Source organism: Balaenoptera borealis, assembly GCF_965194805.1.
Source record: "Balaenoptera borealis genome assembly, chromosome: 5".
Classification (NCBI taxonomy): Eukaryota; Metazoa; Chordata; class Mammalia; order Artiodactyla; family Balaenopteridae; genus Balaenoptera; species Balaenoptera borealis.
Window position 1 is genome coordinate 74,551,766 of NC_138862.1, and position 15,717 is coordinate 74,567,482.

The window sequence follows — 15,717 nt, forward strand, 5'->3', positions numbered from 1 at the left end:
AGTTTTTGAAATCCTTTAAGAGATTGACCACAAATTGATCAGGGAAGCCATATCAGATGGGTTCTCTCACAAATTAAATGGAATTTAGTTCAAGGAGGGTTGGTAGAAGGTTGGACAGATTTTTAAAAATGTTCTTTTAATAACAAAAGAGCCAATTCCTGAATTCTCAGATTACATATAATTCAAATTCTGCCCGAGACCTTCTTTTTTACATATTCTGAAATAATCAGTTCTAAGACATAAGAGCATTCACTCTTTTTTTTCTTTTATTATATTTTCTCAAATAAACTTCCCCAAAGGAAGATATTTTAAGAGCATTTTCAAACATCTTTGGCATCACATAAAAAAGAAATCTCGTGTAAAAAACGAAATGTCATCTGAACTTTTATAATACAAAGGCGCAATCCAATATGAACATATAAAATATATACAAATATAGTGCATGGTCAGTCACTTAATACAGCTCTCTACAAAAAAGTAACTTTAGAAATTAAAAAAACCAAAGTAACCACTTAATCACAAAAGTCCTCCCTTCTTTCCCAGCCTCCAAGTTCCTGTTTAGTGTCCCGAGGGAAGAGAGGTGGGTTGGGGAATTTAGGGGGAGGGGTGGCCTGAACCCCTCAGTTCCGCCACGGCCTCCACATGGAGTCCGCCGTGAGCGAGGGGCCGCTGGAAGGCGACACCGCGTTGGGGCCCACGGAGGTCCCGCTGTTGCTGGTGTAGACTGGGATGACTGGGCCGCTGTGAGCGAAGGCCCCGTTGGGGATGAGGAAGGCAAACTGGCCGTCGGGAGCCGGCACCACCTGGAAGCCGCCGAACACCTTGGCCGCCTCTCCAGCCGGGCTGCCCAGCTTGCAGGGCGCGCCGCCGGGAGGGGGCGCCGCACCCCCGGGGATGGGCACGAGCGGCGGAGGCGGCGCGAACGGCGCGTGCTGCGGACCTCCGGGTCCCGGAGGGGGTGGCGGCGGCGCCTGTAAGGCGGGGTGCGGCTGCCCAGGGTAGGTCATGGCGTTGATCTGGGTCATGCAGTTGGCCAGGTGGCCGAGGAGCCGGGTGCGCACCTCGGTGTTAACGCCCTCACACGTGGACAGGAAGCGGGTCACCTCGTTCATGCACTCGCTGAAGCCGGCGCGGTACTTCCCCAGCACGCTCGGGTCTGTGCTTAGCGCGGCTGCGGGCCAGAAGGAGACAGACGGGTCACCGAACAGCCCTGGCCCCGAAGCCGCCGCCTCCGCCCTGGGAGGTCCCCGCGGCGCGCCTCCCTGACCACCCGCCCGCGGAACTGCCTCTTGGCTACCGGGCTGGGTTTAGAAAAACCATCCGCCTCTCCACACTAGCTTGGCGACCGAACCCGCGACGCTCCCTCTCCGCTCCCTGTCACTCCATTTAAACCGATCTCAAGCCTCAGATTTGCCTCCTCCCCACCCTCGCGCGATGTGACCTTGGATAATGCCCTTCCCCCCTTCTCCACCATCCTAGCCTTATTTCCCGTTCTGTAGTGGGAGAGGAGGGAGTGTTAAACCAGATGACCCCAGGCTCCACGCAGCTTAAAAACCGCCACGGTTCCAAGTCCTTTCGCCCCCACCCGCTTCCCCCACTGCCAAGCCGCCCGCCGCCCTCGCTGCTACAACCTCTCTCCCTCCCTTTCCGGAACAGTAACAACTTGGAGTTGTGGCTATAAATAAGCCCCAGACCGTGGGAACGCAAGAGTGAGCCAAGGCAGTAAAATGTAGCTGAATGCCTCTCACAACCACGGGCGGAAGTCTGGAAGAAATCACCGCGGGGAGAGAGGGACGCCCGCAGAGGGGGACGCGGCGAGCCGCCCTCACCAGTCATCTGCGCCCGCTGCAGGTTCCGGAGGTGCTTCACTGTCATTTCCAGAATGTCTGCCTTCTCCAGCTTAGAATGCCGTGAGCTCTGCACCGAAGAGAAGGCAAGGGAGGAAAGTGAGAGCCCCGCCAGCGGCCTCGGAGTGCTGGGGGTCCCTCCCCACCCCGGCCGTGGTGGCGACATCCCTAGACCCTGGCTAGAGGGGCTCAGCCCTCCCGCCTCAGAGAATGCAGGACAGGCGGAGATCCCGCTGGCAAGGGGGTTTCATTCTTAATACCTGAGAAATAGTATTTTGGTTTTTTATTTAAGAAAAAAAAAAGCAGAATTATTCACTTACATCTTTCTTAAGAGCATCCAAAATCAGTGTTTTCAGCTGGCTCAGACTTTCATTGATTCTTGCTCTTCGTCTTTTCTCCATGATAGGCTTTGATGACTGTAAAGAGAAAAAAAAAAAAAAGAGCGCTGAGTTCCCATGGGACCTGCCATTTCACCCCTTGATTTTAAGGGAGAAAGGCGCCCCCAACCCCGTCTTAATCTCTTGGGGCTGCAAGAGATGCAGGTACTGCCCTTACCTTTCTGTGCTCAGATGCTGTCTTTGGTTTATCCGGTGTCGTGTTGACACTGGCTGGGGTAGCAGCCACCGGGGACGAGGAATTTTTCTCCATTATATCAGCTGGCATTTTCTTTTCCTTTCTTTTTTTTTTTAAATCCCTAGAGAATTTTATTTTTGGAGTTCTTCACACACAAAAAAATTGTTTTGTTTATGTCCCTTCTACTTGAGACTTTCGCAAAACTACTGAGCAAGTGCTGAGGCTTTATTACAATATCTTATGGCTACTTGGTGATCGGTAGCGCAATTCCAGGACCAAGGAGAGAGGTAGACGGGGGATTCCGCTGTTATCAGCACCAGCTCCGGATCCTGTGTGATCCCCAGGCCCTGGCGGCCTCTATATATATCTGGGACTGCACGCGAACGGCTCGTGTGAAACTTCCCAAACTTTCTTTCCCACAGTAACTTTCAGCCAATGGGAGGAGGAGACACGCGGCACCGCTCGTGGACCGCGCCCCCCCATTGGCCGCCAGGCACAAGGCCTGGCGGCCAATGGCGCGCGCCTGAGCCCGGGGCACCAGAGGCTACAACGTCAATCAAAAGGATTTTAACCCTTTGCTACTCTCCCTGCTGGGCTTTGCTTTACAGAGGATTTTTCCGCATTGGGTTTGCTCTGGTCTAGTTAATTTCTTTTGGGGCTAGGGTCTTTGCTCCTTATTTCCGTTCATGTGTAATAGAGCTGCTTTGACGCTAATAAGTTCATTTGAAATATATTTTTAAAAAGGTTTAGAAGGGCAAGGATAAAAGGTTATAATTGCAGTGGTTAAAAGGGGGGAATTGTGTAAGCGTGTGAGTTACGGAAACATCCAAGTGATTTGCCGCTCAGACTCCGCACATTCGGGGGAGGAGAGGGGTGAAAGTCGACAATGCAGAAAACGGACCAAAAAAATTTCTCTTTTGCATGCAGAAAAAGTGCCTCCATCTTACATTTGCAGGTTTTTTAGAGCAAGGTGGTTTTTGATCCCCGCCCTCCCCCCCCCACACGCCCACCCCGACCCGGCCCTCATTTCTCTTCTGGAGTTGGGGGCTTGGACCCCGCGCTTCCCCAGGAAACAATCAGAATAATTTCCAACTGAGCAGAAAGGAAATGGAATTTCAAATGAAAGATGAACAAGGGGGGCTTTCATGGCAATGCCTCAGGGACGCGCGCGCGTCCTCGCCACCCTTTCCCTTTCCACCCGCCGGCTCTCGATTCTGCCGCATGTTGAGGTGGCGAGCCGAGCGGCAGCCTCTCCCTCCTTCTCGCCCCGCGGGCGGCCGGGGCAGCCTCGGCACCCGGCGCGCGCGGGCCCTTTAAGAGCTACGCCAGCCGAGCTGCAGTTTGACATCAGCCGGCCGGCGAGGGCGCGCCAGGAGCCGAAGCACGTGCCAGGATGTTTTATTGCCGCCGCGGCTGCGGCCGGGCCGGGAGGATGTGTGTGTGCGTGCGTGTGTGAGTGTGTGTGCGCGCGCCCCGGGGGCAGGGAGGCGGGGGGCGGCGGCGGGCGGCGGAGCGCGGGGGCTGGTTCCTGGTCCCCGGGAGAAGCCAAGAAGGTAAATAGCAGCTGCTGTGCTCGAGCCTGGGAAAACCCCGCCCCCTGCGCCTTGGCCGGGGCTCATTGGCGCGCGCTGCGTGTGGGGTGTGTGTGTGTGTGTGTGTGAGTGTGTCCGGGCCCCCCTCCTCTGGTCCCCGCCGGGCCAGGAATCCGAGGGGGCGGCGGGAGCCGAGCCCCGGAGCTTACCACCCACCCACCACCCCCACCAACTCCGCCGGGCCAAGGTCAGCCCTTCCGGGCGGGGAGCGCACGCCCTGGGGTGGAGAGTGGGGAATTATTCCAACCCCCCACTCCACCCCTGATTTCGGGCTTGAGGTTTTAACTCTGCCGAAAGCCTCACTAGCAACAGCCCGGGGGAGGGGTGGGGGCCTTCTTGTTTGCTCCCAGCCCCGGCCCTCCCTCCCACCGCGGGGCCTCCGGCGCCCGCCGCGGTCACGAGATGCCTGACCGCACTTAGGAAGCGGCCGGGTCAGCCTCCTGCCTCCGCTCGGCGGCTGCGGTTAAAGCAGCTTCGCGCCGCCCGCCCTTTCCCCGGGTCCAGGGCGGCCGGGCAGCTCCCCCTCGCTGCGCCCGGGAGGCCGCCGGCGGGCGGCCGGGAGGAGGCGGGCGGCGCGGGCGGCTGCGTGCTGCCGGTTGGCCGGGCCGCGCGCCGGGAGGAGCCGCCGCTGCCGCCGCCGGGTGCCACGTGGCGGGCGCCGGGCCGGGAGCGCCAGGGCTCTGGCGGCGGCCTCCCTGGGGGATTTGCCGCGCAGGGCGGGCGACGCGCACAGCCCCGGCCGGTCGGCCGGCCGCCACCGCCGCCTCCCTCCCTCCCGCCCGCTTGCCCGGGTCGCCGGGCCCCGCGCCCCCACCCCTTCCGCCCTTCCCGCCGCCCGGGAGCTCGGGGCGCTGCTCGGGCGGCTCGGGGCAGCCCGGGAGCCGAGCGCGTCTTGTTTGATGTCGCCCCCCGCCCTCCCAGCCTTTCCCTAGGCTTAGAGGCCGCCGGAGGCCTGGCACACATTTCTCAGTCACTTCATTCCTTCCTTCCTCTGAGCTCCCCACTGAGATAATGCTGTAAATGATTTCACCAGATCTTGTCCCGGATGAGATTCAGCGGTTCCCGACTCTGGGTGACCTTGGGCAAGCCCCTCTCTTCTTTTCATTACGGAACGCATGCTCTGTGCCAGACACTGTGTTAAACCCTGGGATTACCACGACGAGAGATAGAATGGCAGCCTGTAAGGAGTTGCAACTCTGGAGGCAGACAGACTGATTTCCTGATTGATGACCGAGCATTCCTCTATTATTCCTTTCTTTTAGGGCTTGGATGATGGCCCAAGCCATCAGATCAGGAGAACCTAAAAGAAACACTGAACCACACCTGTATGGGCAACACTATTTCTGGTCTATATGAGGGGGTACAGGGATAAATACAATAGTTATTGCCCTCAGGGAGCCTAGGGCAGAGAGACACTGAACTCTTAAGTGCAGCTGATACCTGCCTATTTCCACGTATATTCCTTTTGTAGGTCCTAGGTTCAAGAGAGACAGTTATGTGTCTAGATAGAAGTAAAATGCTATGAAGTTTTAGGATAATTGAATTACTCATAAATTGGGGTATCCTGGAAAAATTCCTGGAGGAGGTGTCCTGTGCTTTGTATCTTGAAAAATAGGTAGGATTGGGGCATTGGAAATGTAGTGAGTCATGGGGCTGGGGAGGATGGCAGTACCCATGGCACTGAAAGCCTAGACTTTGGAACTTGAGGTCTTTATTCAGGGAACATGGTCTGGAGCCTAGGGTGTGTGACAGCCAGGACTGTAAGAAGGCACTGGAGGAGGAGGAGACTTAAGGCCCTTAAACATCTTGCTAAATGACTTTGGATTTATCATCAGACAGTGGAGAGCTATGAAATGCTCTCGAGCAGAGAAGGGACATCAAAGTTCTCCTTTAGAAAGATGGCTCCGGGAAAACGTGGAGAGTGGTTTGCAAGGTTCAGAGGCAGAGGGCCCAGTTAGGAGGTTCAAACCAGTAAAGGAGGTTCCTAGGTGACAGGTGTAGGCTGACACTCACCCGGAAGCACCTGCCTAGAACTAGCTCACCTGGGCGTTGACTGCACATTGTCCAATGATCCAAGTTCTGCAGAAACCTGCCTACCCTTTACTGCAATGTTCCCCCACAACCTGGAGTCCAACCAAGGAATCCTTGTGACTGGGACCGAATTTACCTTCCAAGCCTCATTTCCGTCTTCCAGGACAGCCCTCAATTCTGCAGCCAAACCTGTACCTCATTGCAGGCTGAGTTTACTCACTCTTGCCCCTCAAGCTACTCTCTGGGATTTTTCTGTGTTTTCTTTACACACTGCAGAGTGGGCTGTGCCCTATCATGTTCTGAAGAAATGATGAACAATGCCTCCTTTGTTGACCTGCAACCTGGGCCAGTGGGGAAGGACTTTTCTTTCTTATTTTAAACAGATGGAAAAGTGGTGATGACAGAAAATTGTCTGTTGCTTTTGAAAAAAGTGGAGTTTCCCTGTGTGTTTGACATCCTCTTGGTGAAAGGTGATGAGACTATGAGTTACCCTGCTTTCTGCTGTACAGACTTTGCAAGCTTCTTAAAATGCTTCTGCTCAGCATCTGACTTTTTAAAAACTGCATAAATACTCTGACCCAGATTCTTCCAAGGAATGAAAATCTTCCCAGGGAAGATTGTTAACCCTTTCCAGGTTACCCCCAAATCTATGAGAGCCAGTGACTTCCTCTATTAAACTCTGCTATGACATTGACTGCTGTCTTCTCTTGGGCCCTAATTAACTAGCAGGGCATGCCACCCCGTGTCCCTTCTAGCCTAAGAGCCTTTTTTTTTTTTCTTTTCCCCTGATTCTGTCATCTCCTGAGGATTTGGCACCCTGAAGGTGCGTGGAGAATGTTGAACATAGTCAAGTTATGGTCTCACTGCAGTGCCTAAAACAGCCTCATTGGCCAAATAGTTAATCAACAACTCGTTTACTGCCACTTTAGGAGTGCTTAGACTGGTAGAATGAGCAAATAATTTAAACACACACACACACACACACACACATTTTCAGATAGAGAGAGCTGGTCAAAATTTTGCCATGAATTTGTTTCTGGACCAAATAAACAAACAAACAAAAAACCAAGCCATGAAATTGTCAGCCCTCCATCCCAACCATTCAAGTAGAAACTTTCTTTGCAAATGTGCTCAGAGGCTATTTTTCAGCATCCTTATCCTGGGCAGTGAAAACAGTACCAACCAACGGGACACTCTCCGCACCTTCTCAAATGGGTAACTAAGCTCCTAAACTCAAGAAAAGCCTTTTGGATTTGGAAAGCTCTTCTTAGAGAGAAACAGCCTTTATTTTTCCGTCTTCCTCATCCCCTCCGCCCCTCCTCCCAAAGCACAGAGAAAACTGAACCCTGTTCATCAGCGGAGGTCATTTCTTTGATCCCCATGTGAGACCAGCAAAACACCAGGAATCTTTCCCACTGTATCATGCCCAATAAATACAATCAGGGGCTGCTGTGTTTGTCTCCTTCCCCCTTTCTGCCCCATGAAGGGTGATTTTTCTCCATCTTATTGCATCACCTGTTTGCTTTAAACCATAAAACAAATAACCGCATCTCTAGTGAGACACCCCTTTGTCCCTGGGTATCGGAATGGTTTGTGGGTTTGGTTTAAAGCTAAAGAAAGGAGAAAGAGTGAGAGAAGAAGAAAAAAGGTATTTTGCCTGAGGACTTGAAGCTTTTTTTTTTTTTTTCCCCCTTTTCCTCCGCTTGACTGACTTTCTCACACTCAGATTCCCTGCAGCCTGCCAGGGACGTGGTAGCTGCCCTGCCAAGAGCTATCCTGGGAGGGCTATTGAAAGAGCTTTGAGTAAGTACACACTGGGCGGATTTTCCCCTCCCCTCCATACCTGCTCCGCACCTGTACAGGGAGCAGTCCCACACCTATCACCTGATCGCAGCCCTTTCAGAGACCGTGAGAAAAATAAAGCCCAGGATAGAAGAGCTGTTTGTCTCTGTAGGGCTGCAGCCAGCTCCCCACATTACAAGTGCCCAGAAACAGCACATTCCTGCCCCGGTGTGCGCGCGTGTTTGCCCTCGCGCGTGCTGGCTGGGGGCACCGAGAAGGCGAGGGAAGCCAGGCGTCACCTGCATGGTGTAATGATTGCCTTGCTGCCTTCATCTTCTGGCATCTACCTGACTGGTAGTTTTGTGATCCTTTACTAAAATCATTATTGTGGTCCTTCTAGATGAGTCCATATATGCTCATCACAGCATAATTCACGACCGGGATTTCTGACCTTAAGGTTCACGATGAACCCCCAGGGAACCCCCTGAAATGGAATTCAAAATTATGTCTCTCCATGCATATTTAGCAGGAGCTTAATAAATACTTTTTGAATGAATGAACAAATGCATCCTTCCCCCGCCGCCCCCAAGGAGAAGGTCCACAGCTTTTAGCAGAATCTCAAAGCTTTTTTGACCCAGAAACGTTGAGGAAGCTGTTCCAGGCAATCTCTGATTACAAGTGGGTACTCTTAAGGCCCAGAGAGGGCCAGGGACTGGTTCAAGCAACATAGGGCCAGAGTGGGGGCCAGAAGCCAGCTCGAAGCCCTTTCCATCACGCCACAGTGCTGTGGGCTTTGGGAAACTGAGGATGGGTTTATAGAGTTGTGATCACTGCCAGAACTTGGATTTGAAATAGACACTTTAAGTAAATAAATAAATAAATAAAATAAAATAAAATAAAATAGACACTTTAATAAAGATACTTTGAATTTCCAGAACTTTTTTTCCCTTAACTTTTAGGCACTTGAGCGGCTCTGCACCCAGCATTTGGGTGGAGAAAGGGATGGACAAGAAAGCCAAGTGTCTACCGACAGAAGAGGACTCAGGAATGCTTGCAGCAAGAGTCCTGGGTGCCATGCAGTAGCATTCGAAACGACCGCAGCTCTGCATTCCATCTTTGATAAAAATAAGTTGCCACTTCTAAACAAAACTGCCTAGTTGGTTTCTGGCCAAGCTGGGACCTCGAACTGCAAATCGCGGGTGAAGGTGGAAAAACGAAGTTTTAAGCATTGGCTCATAGCAGACTGTAATGCTTTCTGCTTCCCCCCAGCCCTTTGGAAAACTTGACCACAGCCAGTGGGACCAAGGGAATGTGCACTTTTCTAATGGGCCCAAAAAGAGGATGGTGGCCAGGAAAGCCTTTCCCATGGGGCGGGGGCAGGGCACCAGGGACAGCTTAACTCCCACATTTGGCCGCAGCAGCCATGGCGGGCAGGCTCTAAATGTGCTCTCAGCTAACCTTTTATTCTCTGAGCAGGGCTGCGGTGAGGCAAGCCTGCAAGCCCAGGGATGAAGGCAGGCATTTCTGAGGGATTGCACGTTTGCTGACTTGCACCCTTGTGTGTGAAAGGCTCAGAACTGCACGGGGGCTGGTGCCTGTAGGGGCCTCTGGAAGACTCAGGAAGGTGGGGTGAAGTCTTAGCCCCTTTAAACCCAGGACATGGGTTTGCTGGGCTTGCTGATAGCTGCTCAAATTGTGACATCAGATCAAATTTCTCAAAAAATCAAAAACAAAAACAATGCAACTAACCAAGAGAATCATTTGGATAAAACTTAGGGCCAGAAAGTGACATGGGATGAATGTATAAGGCATATTTTAAATCGAAGTCACTGTCATTGTTACCCTTGCTTATTTTCCTCGGCTTACAGGAAAGGGGTAGGGGAGGCAAAGTAAGAGACCTAACAGGTGGCTTAATGGGTCCGTTCATTGAATGCAAAGGAAAATTGAGCCTAGGAAGAAGTGACTGGACTAAGGTGTAACAGCCTCTCCAGAGAGGGAAGAGAAGGCCAGAATTAGGCTCGAGTTTCCTACCCACCAGTCCAGAAACGCGCCCCTCTGTATCTGTATGAGAAGAACATTTTGAAATATCATCTACAGCAAGTGACTAACATTGCCACCAAAGATGGATTTTCCGGTTGAGAACCGGAGCTACCTGCTGGTACGCGAGTGTGGTGGTGTGACAGAATATGCCCAACACACAGCGTGGTTAAATGCCAGGCTTGCTGCACCATGATTCCCTCTAGAATTTGCTCACCACCCTGTGACCTCTGGAAAAGAAGAGATCTTGATTTCTGAGTTCCAGGAGACCAGAAGCCGCTCGCAGGGGCCACATAGAATAGCAGAGGGAGAGGTGAGAAAAAGAATGAATTTTTCCAAGTGGTAGAGAGATGGTATTTGCATGTGAGATATACGTTTTCCTTTTAGGTATCGGACTTAGGGAACAAGAAAAGACAGTCCGGGCAGCTGCCACAACTGCCACTTAAGACTCTGGTGGGTTCTAGCATTTCGGGAGCTTCTGGTCTCTTCCACAGAGTCGAAGGGTACCTGTCTTCTTGCCTTGTAGTATTTGACAGTGGACAAGGCACTTTATAATTCATTACAGCATTTTGTCCTCATATATATCCTTATAACCTAGCCTAGAAAGACATGGTGGAAGGCCCAGGGAGGGGGAGAGAGAGGATTCAAGTGATTAGTTCAGGACACCATGGGCTGTTGAGGGCACAGGATATAGGATAGACAAGCTTCCTGGAAAGTTGTACCTCTAGAGAAACAGGGCAGGGAGCTTAGAGGCCAGGAGAGAACAGACTTTCCTTCAGCCACCGGCAAGAATAAGATGTCAAGAAACTGGAGCAGAGGGAAGAAGGGAGATGACTGTCAATTTGTTAGAGAGTATCAGTAATCCGGAGGACACATCTTGGGCGGGGAGCAAGGAGGAAGGGTACTTTCTTGTGGCAGGAAGCCAGGGTGGAGAAGGTGAGGGGAAGGAATCCCACTTAGCAAGAAGATGACTGAGCAGGTTCCGGAAAGGACATGGAAAATTGATGACCATAGTTTTCACTGGGCTGAGGTTGAGCTGCTTAGTTCAGCATCTGGTACCTTCTGAGAGGCTTCCTGGAAGATCTCAGGAAGGGAGACCGGGCCTGTGACTGAGGGGCCTGTGGAACTCTGGAACCGACATCACTTTTCCTCGCTAGTTATTTGTTCTATGCTTTTGTATTGCTATAAGCATAACACAAGAGCCCACAGACTAGAAAAAGCGGTGGGATTGTTTGGGGTGATGGCAGGGAATGGGGGCAGTATGGAGACTGCATCCTGTTCTGTATCCAGTCTGAGGGTGGTCGTCCTGGAGAGGAGGCGGCAGGGTGACTCAGAGCAGAGGGGAAGGCAAGCACATCAAATTCTTCTAGTGCCAGGGGAAGGACCGAGGACCCAGGGTTCATCTCCAGCTCCCTGACCGTGTGGGCAACTGCCCACATATTGCAGTGCATTCTGGGTCCCCTCAGCCCAACTCTGCCTCTACTCTGGAAAGTAGGGGAGAGGAAGCTCCTTTTGCAGGGTTGGGCTTCTACAGGCCCCTTGACTGAAATCGGAGAGGAACCTGGAGGCTGTGAGTGGCGGCACCTCCTGCCTGACCGATGGAGCTCTCTTGATAAAGTCCCTGAGCGTTGGCTGTCTCCTGGAGCAGGTTGCCAAGCTGTGTGGGTCTCATCCACGGATCCAGCTGTGGCCTTTATCTCACCAGGCTCCCACAGTCACAGAGGGACCTGGTACTCACGTTCAAGTATTTGAGCTCCCTGGCCTGGGGGGCTATTCAACCCTCTACACCCTCCTCACTTATCCTCAAAGTCCCGGCCCCTGGGACAGACCTGGACTTGGTGTCTAGAACTCCAAGTCATCTGGACAGAGGGTGTAGTCTCAGCTTGTCTTCTTTGTATGGAGCGAACCTGTGTGGATGGTAGCCAGACAATCCCGTCAGGGGTGAAAACCGTCCAATCTCCAGTTGCCTGTTTAACTTAATTCAGGTCAATGACTATTTGCGAGCACCTACTATGTGGAGGGCAAAACTACATGTCTACTTTGACAGTTACTTCCATCCTTTCCTGCTATTCAAATGCTATCCATCTGTACAGAGGGGCGACATCCCAGGTTTATATTATAAAAATTGCCCCTTTACTCTCCACATTCTTCATCTCTATTGCTTCTCTGATAAAGAAGCAAAGAAACTCCTTACGGTGTCTGTTATAATATCTTTCACAGAGTCGGCACCCCCAAATATTTGGACAATAAATGCACGAGTGGAATTCGACTTAAAAAAATGTTTTACTGGCAATTCAATGGACCCCTGAGAGGGTCAGGGTACTTTTCTAAATTTTCCTTGATTGCTGAGTCCCGGGAGTGGGTTTACTTCGACGACTCCAGGTAAGCACCTCTGGGCAGCAGGGACACCCCTGCGGACAGCTCTCCTCTGTTACAATCAGGAGAATTGAGAGGCATCTACGGCTGTGTTTTCCCAGGCCTATCTTTATTGATGGTTATTAAAGACACACCAGCACACGGCAATACGAAAGTACAAAGCAATTCCCAGGGTAAGGTACGTGGGAAGGAGCGAGATATTGAGCTCCCAAACAATTCTACTGTAATCGCAGTCTGCCATATCTACGTATAGTTAATAAGTAAGATGTAAGCAGGCAGGTTCCACCACTGGGCAGCAGATGGAAAGGAAAAAGGCTACGGGAGAGATCACTGGTCCTGCTGGAAAACGGAAAGAAAACAAGGAGGATACCTGGGAAAGGTGAGTCTGGTGGGCAGTCACTGGGAGGTGCGGAAGCCTACACCCGGTCCCCAGGAAGGACCACTGCTCACCTCTTCTCCTGCCCTCACTCTCCCTATGCATGCCAGCCCCCCGTGGAAGATTACGTGTAACCAAGAATATGTAGGAATCACGCCCAGACACACTGGGTTAAAAAAGTGTCAATACAGCACACAAAAACACCTGTTTTTATAGAGGACCCCAACACACCTGTTGTTTTACGATGCTGAGCATTATTGATAAAGGGGGCTGTAAAGTCGAGGTGAAATGGCCTCTTATATTTAAATAGCACCTTCCTCAATGTTTTACAGCTGAGATTTGACTGACCCGGTGATTATTTGTTAGGAATGTTGAGCGCATATCTCTATATATGTTCAAGGTGGCGAAAAAGCAAAGGCTCTGGAGCCTGACTGCCTGGGTTCACGTTCCAGCTTATTCACTTTCTAGCTATGTGACATGACTATTCTGTACCTCACTTTACTTGCCTGTTAAATGGGGAGAAATTCATAGTACTTACCTTATAGGATTGTTAGGAGGACTAATATATGGAATATGTTTAGAACAGTGCCTGGCATATTGTAAATACCATATAAGTTCTCAGATGCTTTTATCATATTGCTATATATATGCCATATATATGTTTATATTTATATCTGGCATACAAGATAGACACTCATTCATTTAAAAAATATTCAGATGTTAATATTCTCAAAGAAATGGATGGACAACCCCTGTGATAAATTGGTCTACAGGTATTTGACAAATCAAAAGCTTCAGCAGTCTTTTATGAATCAAAGGCTGTGGGACCAGGAGGAACCTAAAAAATTAGCTGGCTTCTTCTTCTTTTCCAGGGAGGAGGGTCTCTACCATCTAAGCACTCTGGTGGCTTTGTTTGTGGGCAGGTGCAGACCTTGGTGTAGCCCTGCCTGGAATAATTAAAATGAGCCTCAGGCCCATGGAAAGTAGAGCTCTAGATGGAGGCAAGGGCATCGGCAGGGGCCAGGCACACAGGCTGTGGACTGGAGGGGGATTTGTTCCCCCTCGCCGACAACACGAGGGACCGGAAAGGGCTGTCGAGGGACACTTCATCCAAAAGAGTAAACATGGGCAGGCCCTCCCTGGATGCCAGTTACACTTCCATGAGGTAAGATGGGTGGGAAAGACGAACGTCTGAGACCTTTCCTGCTTGTAGATGCCCATATAATTTATGGTCTAAACTGGAACACTTTTGAGAGTGAAAACGAATGCTATTAACAATTATGTCAGGACAATTGGCATAAAAACTGGGACACATGACCATCGTAGTTCTGTGGGCCTACAATGGCAGGTCCTAGATTGTTCATCTGTCTATTTAGATATCTTTTATCAGAGGTGCTTCCTAAGAAGAAAAAAAAAGTTTTTTTTGGCCATGCCATGTGGCTTGTGGGATCTTAGTTCTCCAACCAGGGATTGAATCCATGCCCCCTGCAGTGGAAGCTTGGAGTCCTAACCAATAAACCACCAGGGAATTCCTAAGAAATATTATTTTTAAGTCACTAATGTATCAGCATTTCTTCGTCTTTGGAAGGTGATGCCATTGATTTACCTTCCATACAGGGAGGAGCCCCAGTTTTGAACCTAGGGGACCTTAGTGTGTATAGGAGAAGGGAGGGTCAGAGGGAGGCCCTGTGATGGTTGGATGGTTGTGCTTAAGGCGTGTTTGACATGACTCGGTTTCTTCTTCGATAGAGCAGGTGTGGTCCGAGCTTCCCCACCTGCAAGTTTGCACCCAGGTTACGGCTACAGCATAGCAGTACTGCCAGGGACTCTTGCACTGACCAACCGTGGCTGAGAACATCCATTTTTCTTGGGCATGTGAATGTGGAAAAAGTGAGTGCTGCAATTTGACACTCAGTCCATTGTTTAATGGCTGAAGGAAGACTCCAAAGGAAAGAACATTCTCCCACCTGAAATATTTGCTCTTTTTGCCTTGAATTTGACTAAGTCTTTAGTGGTAAACAAAAACCAAAACCCACCCCAAAACCAAAAGCCGAACAAACAAACAAAAAACACATTTCTTTTTCTAAATAGTTCAAACTCAAGGTTTGGGCTTTGTTAATTTCCTTAAAAAAAAAAAAAAAAGAAAGAAAAGAAAAATGGCTCCTTCACCTGAGTGTTCCAATATGTGCCTATTTAATGATTAATAATACCTTGTGGGCTATTGTTGGATTTGGCCTCTGCTGGTTTGAACAGGAGAATACTGATTCACTCTTCAGGCATTTATGAATCACAAGTATTTACCCTGAGACAATAAGTGAAAGGGGGCAGATTAAAAAAAGAAAAACACCCAAATATGCTGGGTTCTTTGAGGAAAAAATGGAGATAATGTGGGCTCTCAGTCTTTGATACCCTGTGCGGGGCCCACCGCTTTCTCTCACTGAATAAAGATTGTGTGGAGTGACCACGACTGGGCCTTTTGAGTTGTATTGATTTTCCCTTTCACTTGCTGAGAGGTCAGGCAACTTTTCCCCCTTGGTTTCCATGTCATGTGCCTTCGTTTTCTTCCCACCTGTCTGGTCACTCTGTGTCAGTGGTGTGCAAGGGATTCTCTTTATGGGCTTTTAGGGGCACCCTTTCTCCAGAGTCCCACTCGTTACCCTCTTCCGTTTTCACCTGGTGCAAGGGAGGCCCTGGCAGAGGAGAGGGTGGAGACCTGCCTTCATTAAAGGGGGGCTGGAGGGCTGGGGGGAACGAATTAAAGAGGTTCAGGTCTTGGCGACTGACTGGGTCATGGTGGGGAAAGAGGACTCAAAAGATACCATGCAGGGCTGTCGCTCGAACAACTAATTGTGGAGACCCTTCTTCCACAATTCTGCTTTTTTTAAAATTATTATTTTTTAAATTAATTAATCAATTAATTAGGCTGCGTTGGGTCTTCGTTGCTGCGCACAGACTTTCTCTAGTTGCGGCGAGCGGGGGCTTCCCTTGTTGTGGAGCATGGGCTCTAGGCTCACGGGCTTCAGTAGTTGTGGCTCATGGGCTCTAGAGCGCAGGCTCAGTAGTTGTGGTGCACGGTGGGCTTAGTTGCTTCGTGGCATGTGGG

The 15,717-nt window shown here is 50.6% G+C and overlaps 1 protein-coding gene and 1 long non-coding RNA gene across 3 annotated transcripts; one reads left to right on the top strand and one right to left on the bottom strand.

The window, feature by feature from the left end:
* Positions 1-248: 248 nt before the first annotated feature.
* HES1 (hes family bHLH transcription factor 1) lies at positions 249-2,774 on the bottom strand. Of its 2 annotated transcripts, none has more exons than XM_082393351.1 (4): positions 2,403-2,774; positions 2,168-2,263; positions 1,749-1,917; positions 249-1,171 (listed from the first exon to the last, which is right to left on the bottom strand). In XM_082393351.1, the coding sequence occupies exons 1-4, from the start codon at positions 2,508-2,510 to the stop codon at positions 621-623; spliced, it is 924 nt and encodes a 307-aa protein (XP_082249477.1). In that variant the 5' UTR covers positions 2,511-2,774; the 3' UTR covers positions 249-620. The 2 variants fall into 2 exon arrangements, with proteins under 2 accessions (XP_082249477.1, XP_082249478.1); XM_082393352.1 differs by having other exon boundaries at positions 1,830-1,917; positions 2,403-2,772.
* A 2,068-nt stretch (positions 2,775-4,842) lies between these two features.
* On the top strand, positions 4,843-15,081 carry LOC309629394. The gene is made up of 2 exons (XR_014245048.1): positions 4,843-7,846; positions 8,785-15,081. It is a non-coding gene; the product is annotated as an uncharacterized lncRNA (long non-coding RNA).
* The last annotated feature ends 636 nt before the right edge of the window (positions 15,082-15,717 follow it).

Excerpts from the sequence above, each read along its gene's own strand:
- HES1 (XM_082393351.1), bottom strand. The coding sequence starts at position 2,510 with ATGCCAGCTGATATAATGGAGAAAAATTCCTCGTCCCCGGTGGCTGCT. Across the intron at positions 2,264-2,402 it reads CAGCATCTGAGCACAGAAAG|TCATCAAAGCCTATCATGGA; the intron begins GTAAGGGCAGTA and ends TTCTCTTTACAG. Across the intron at positions 1,172-1,748 it reads CCAGACTTCCGCCCGTGGTT|CCGCGCTAAGCACAGACCCG; the intron begins GTGAGAGGCATT and ends TCTGGCCCGCAG.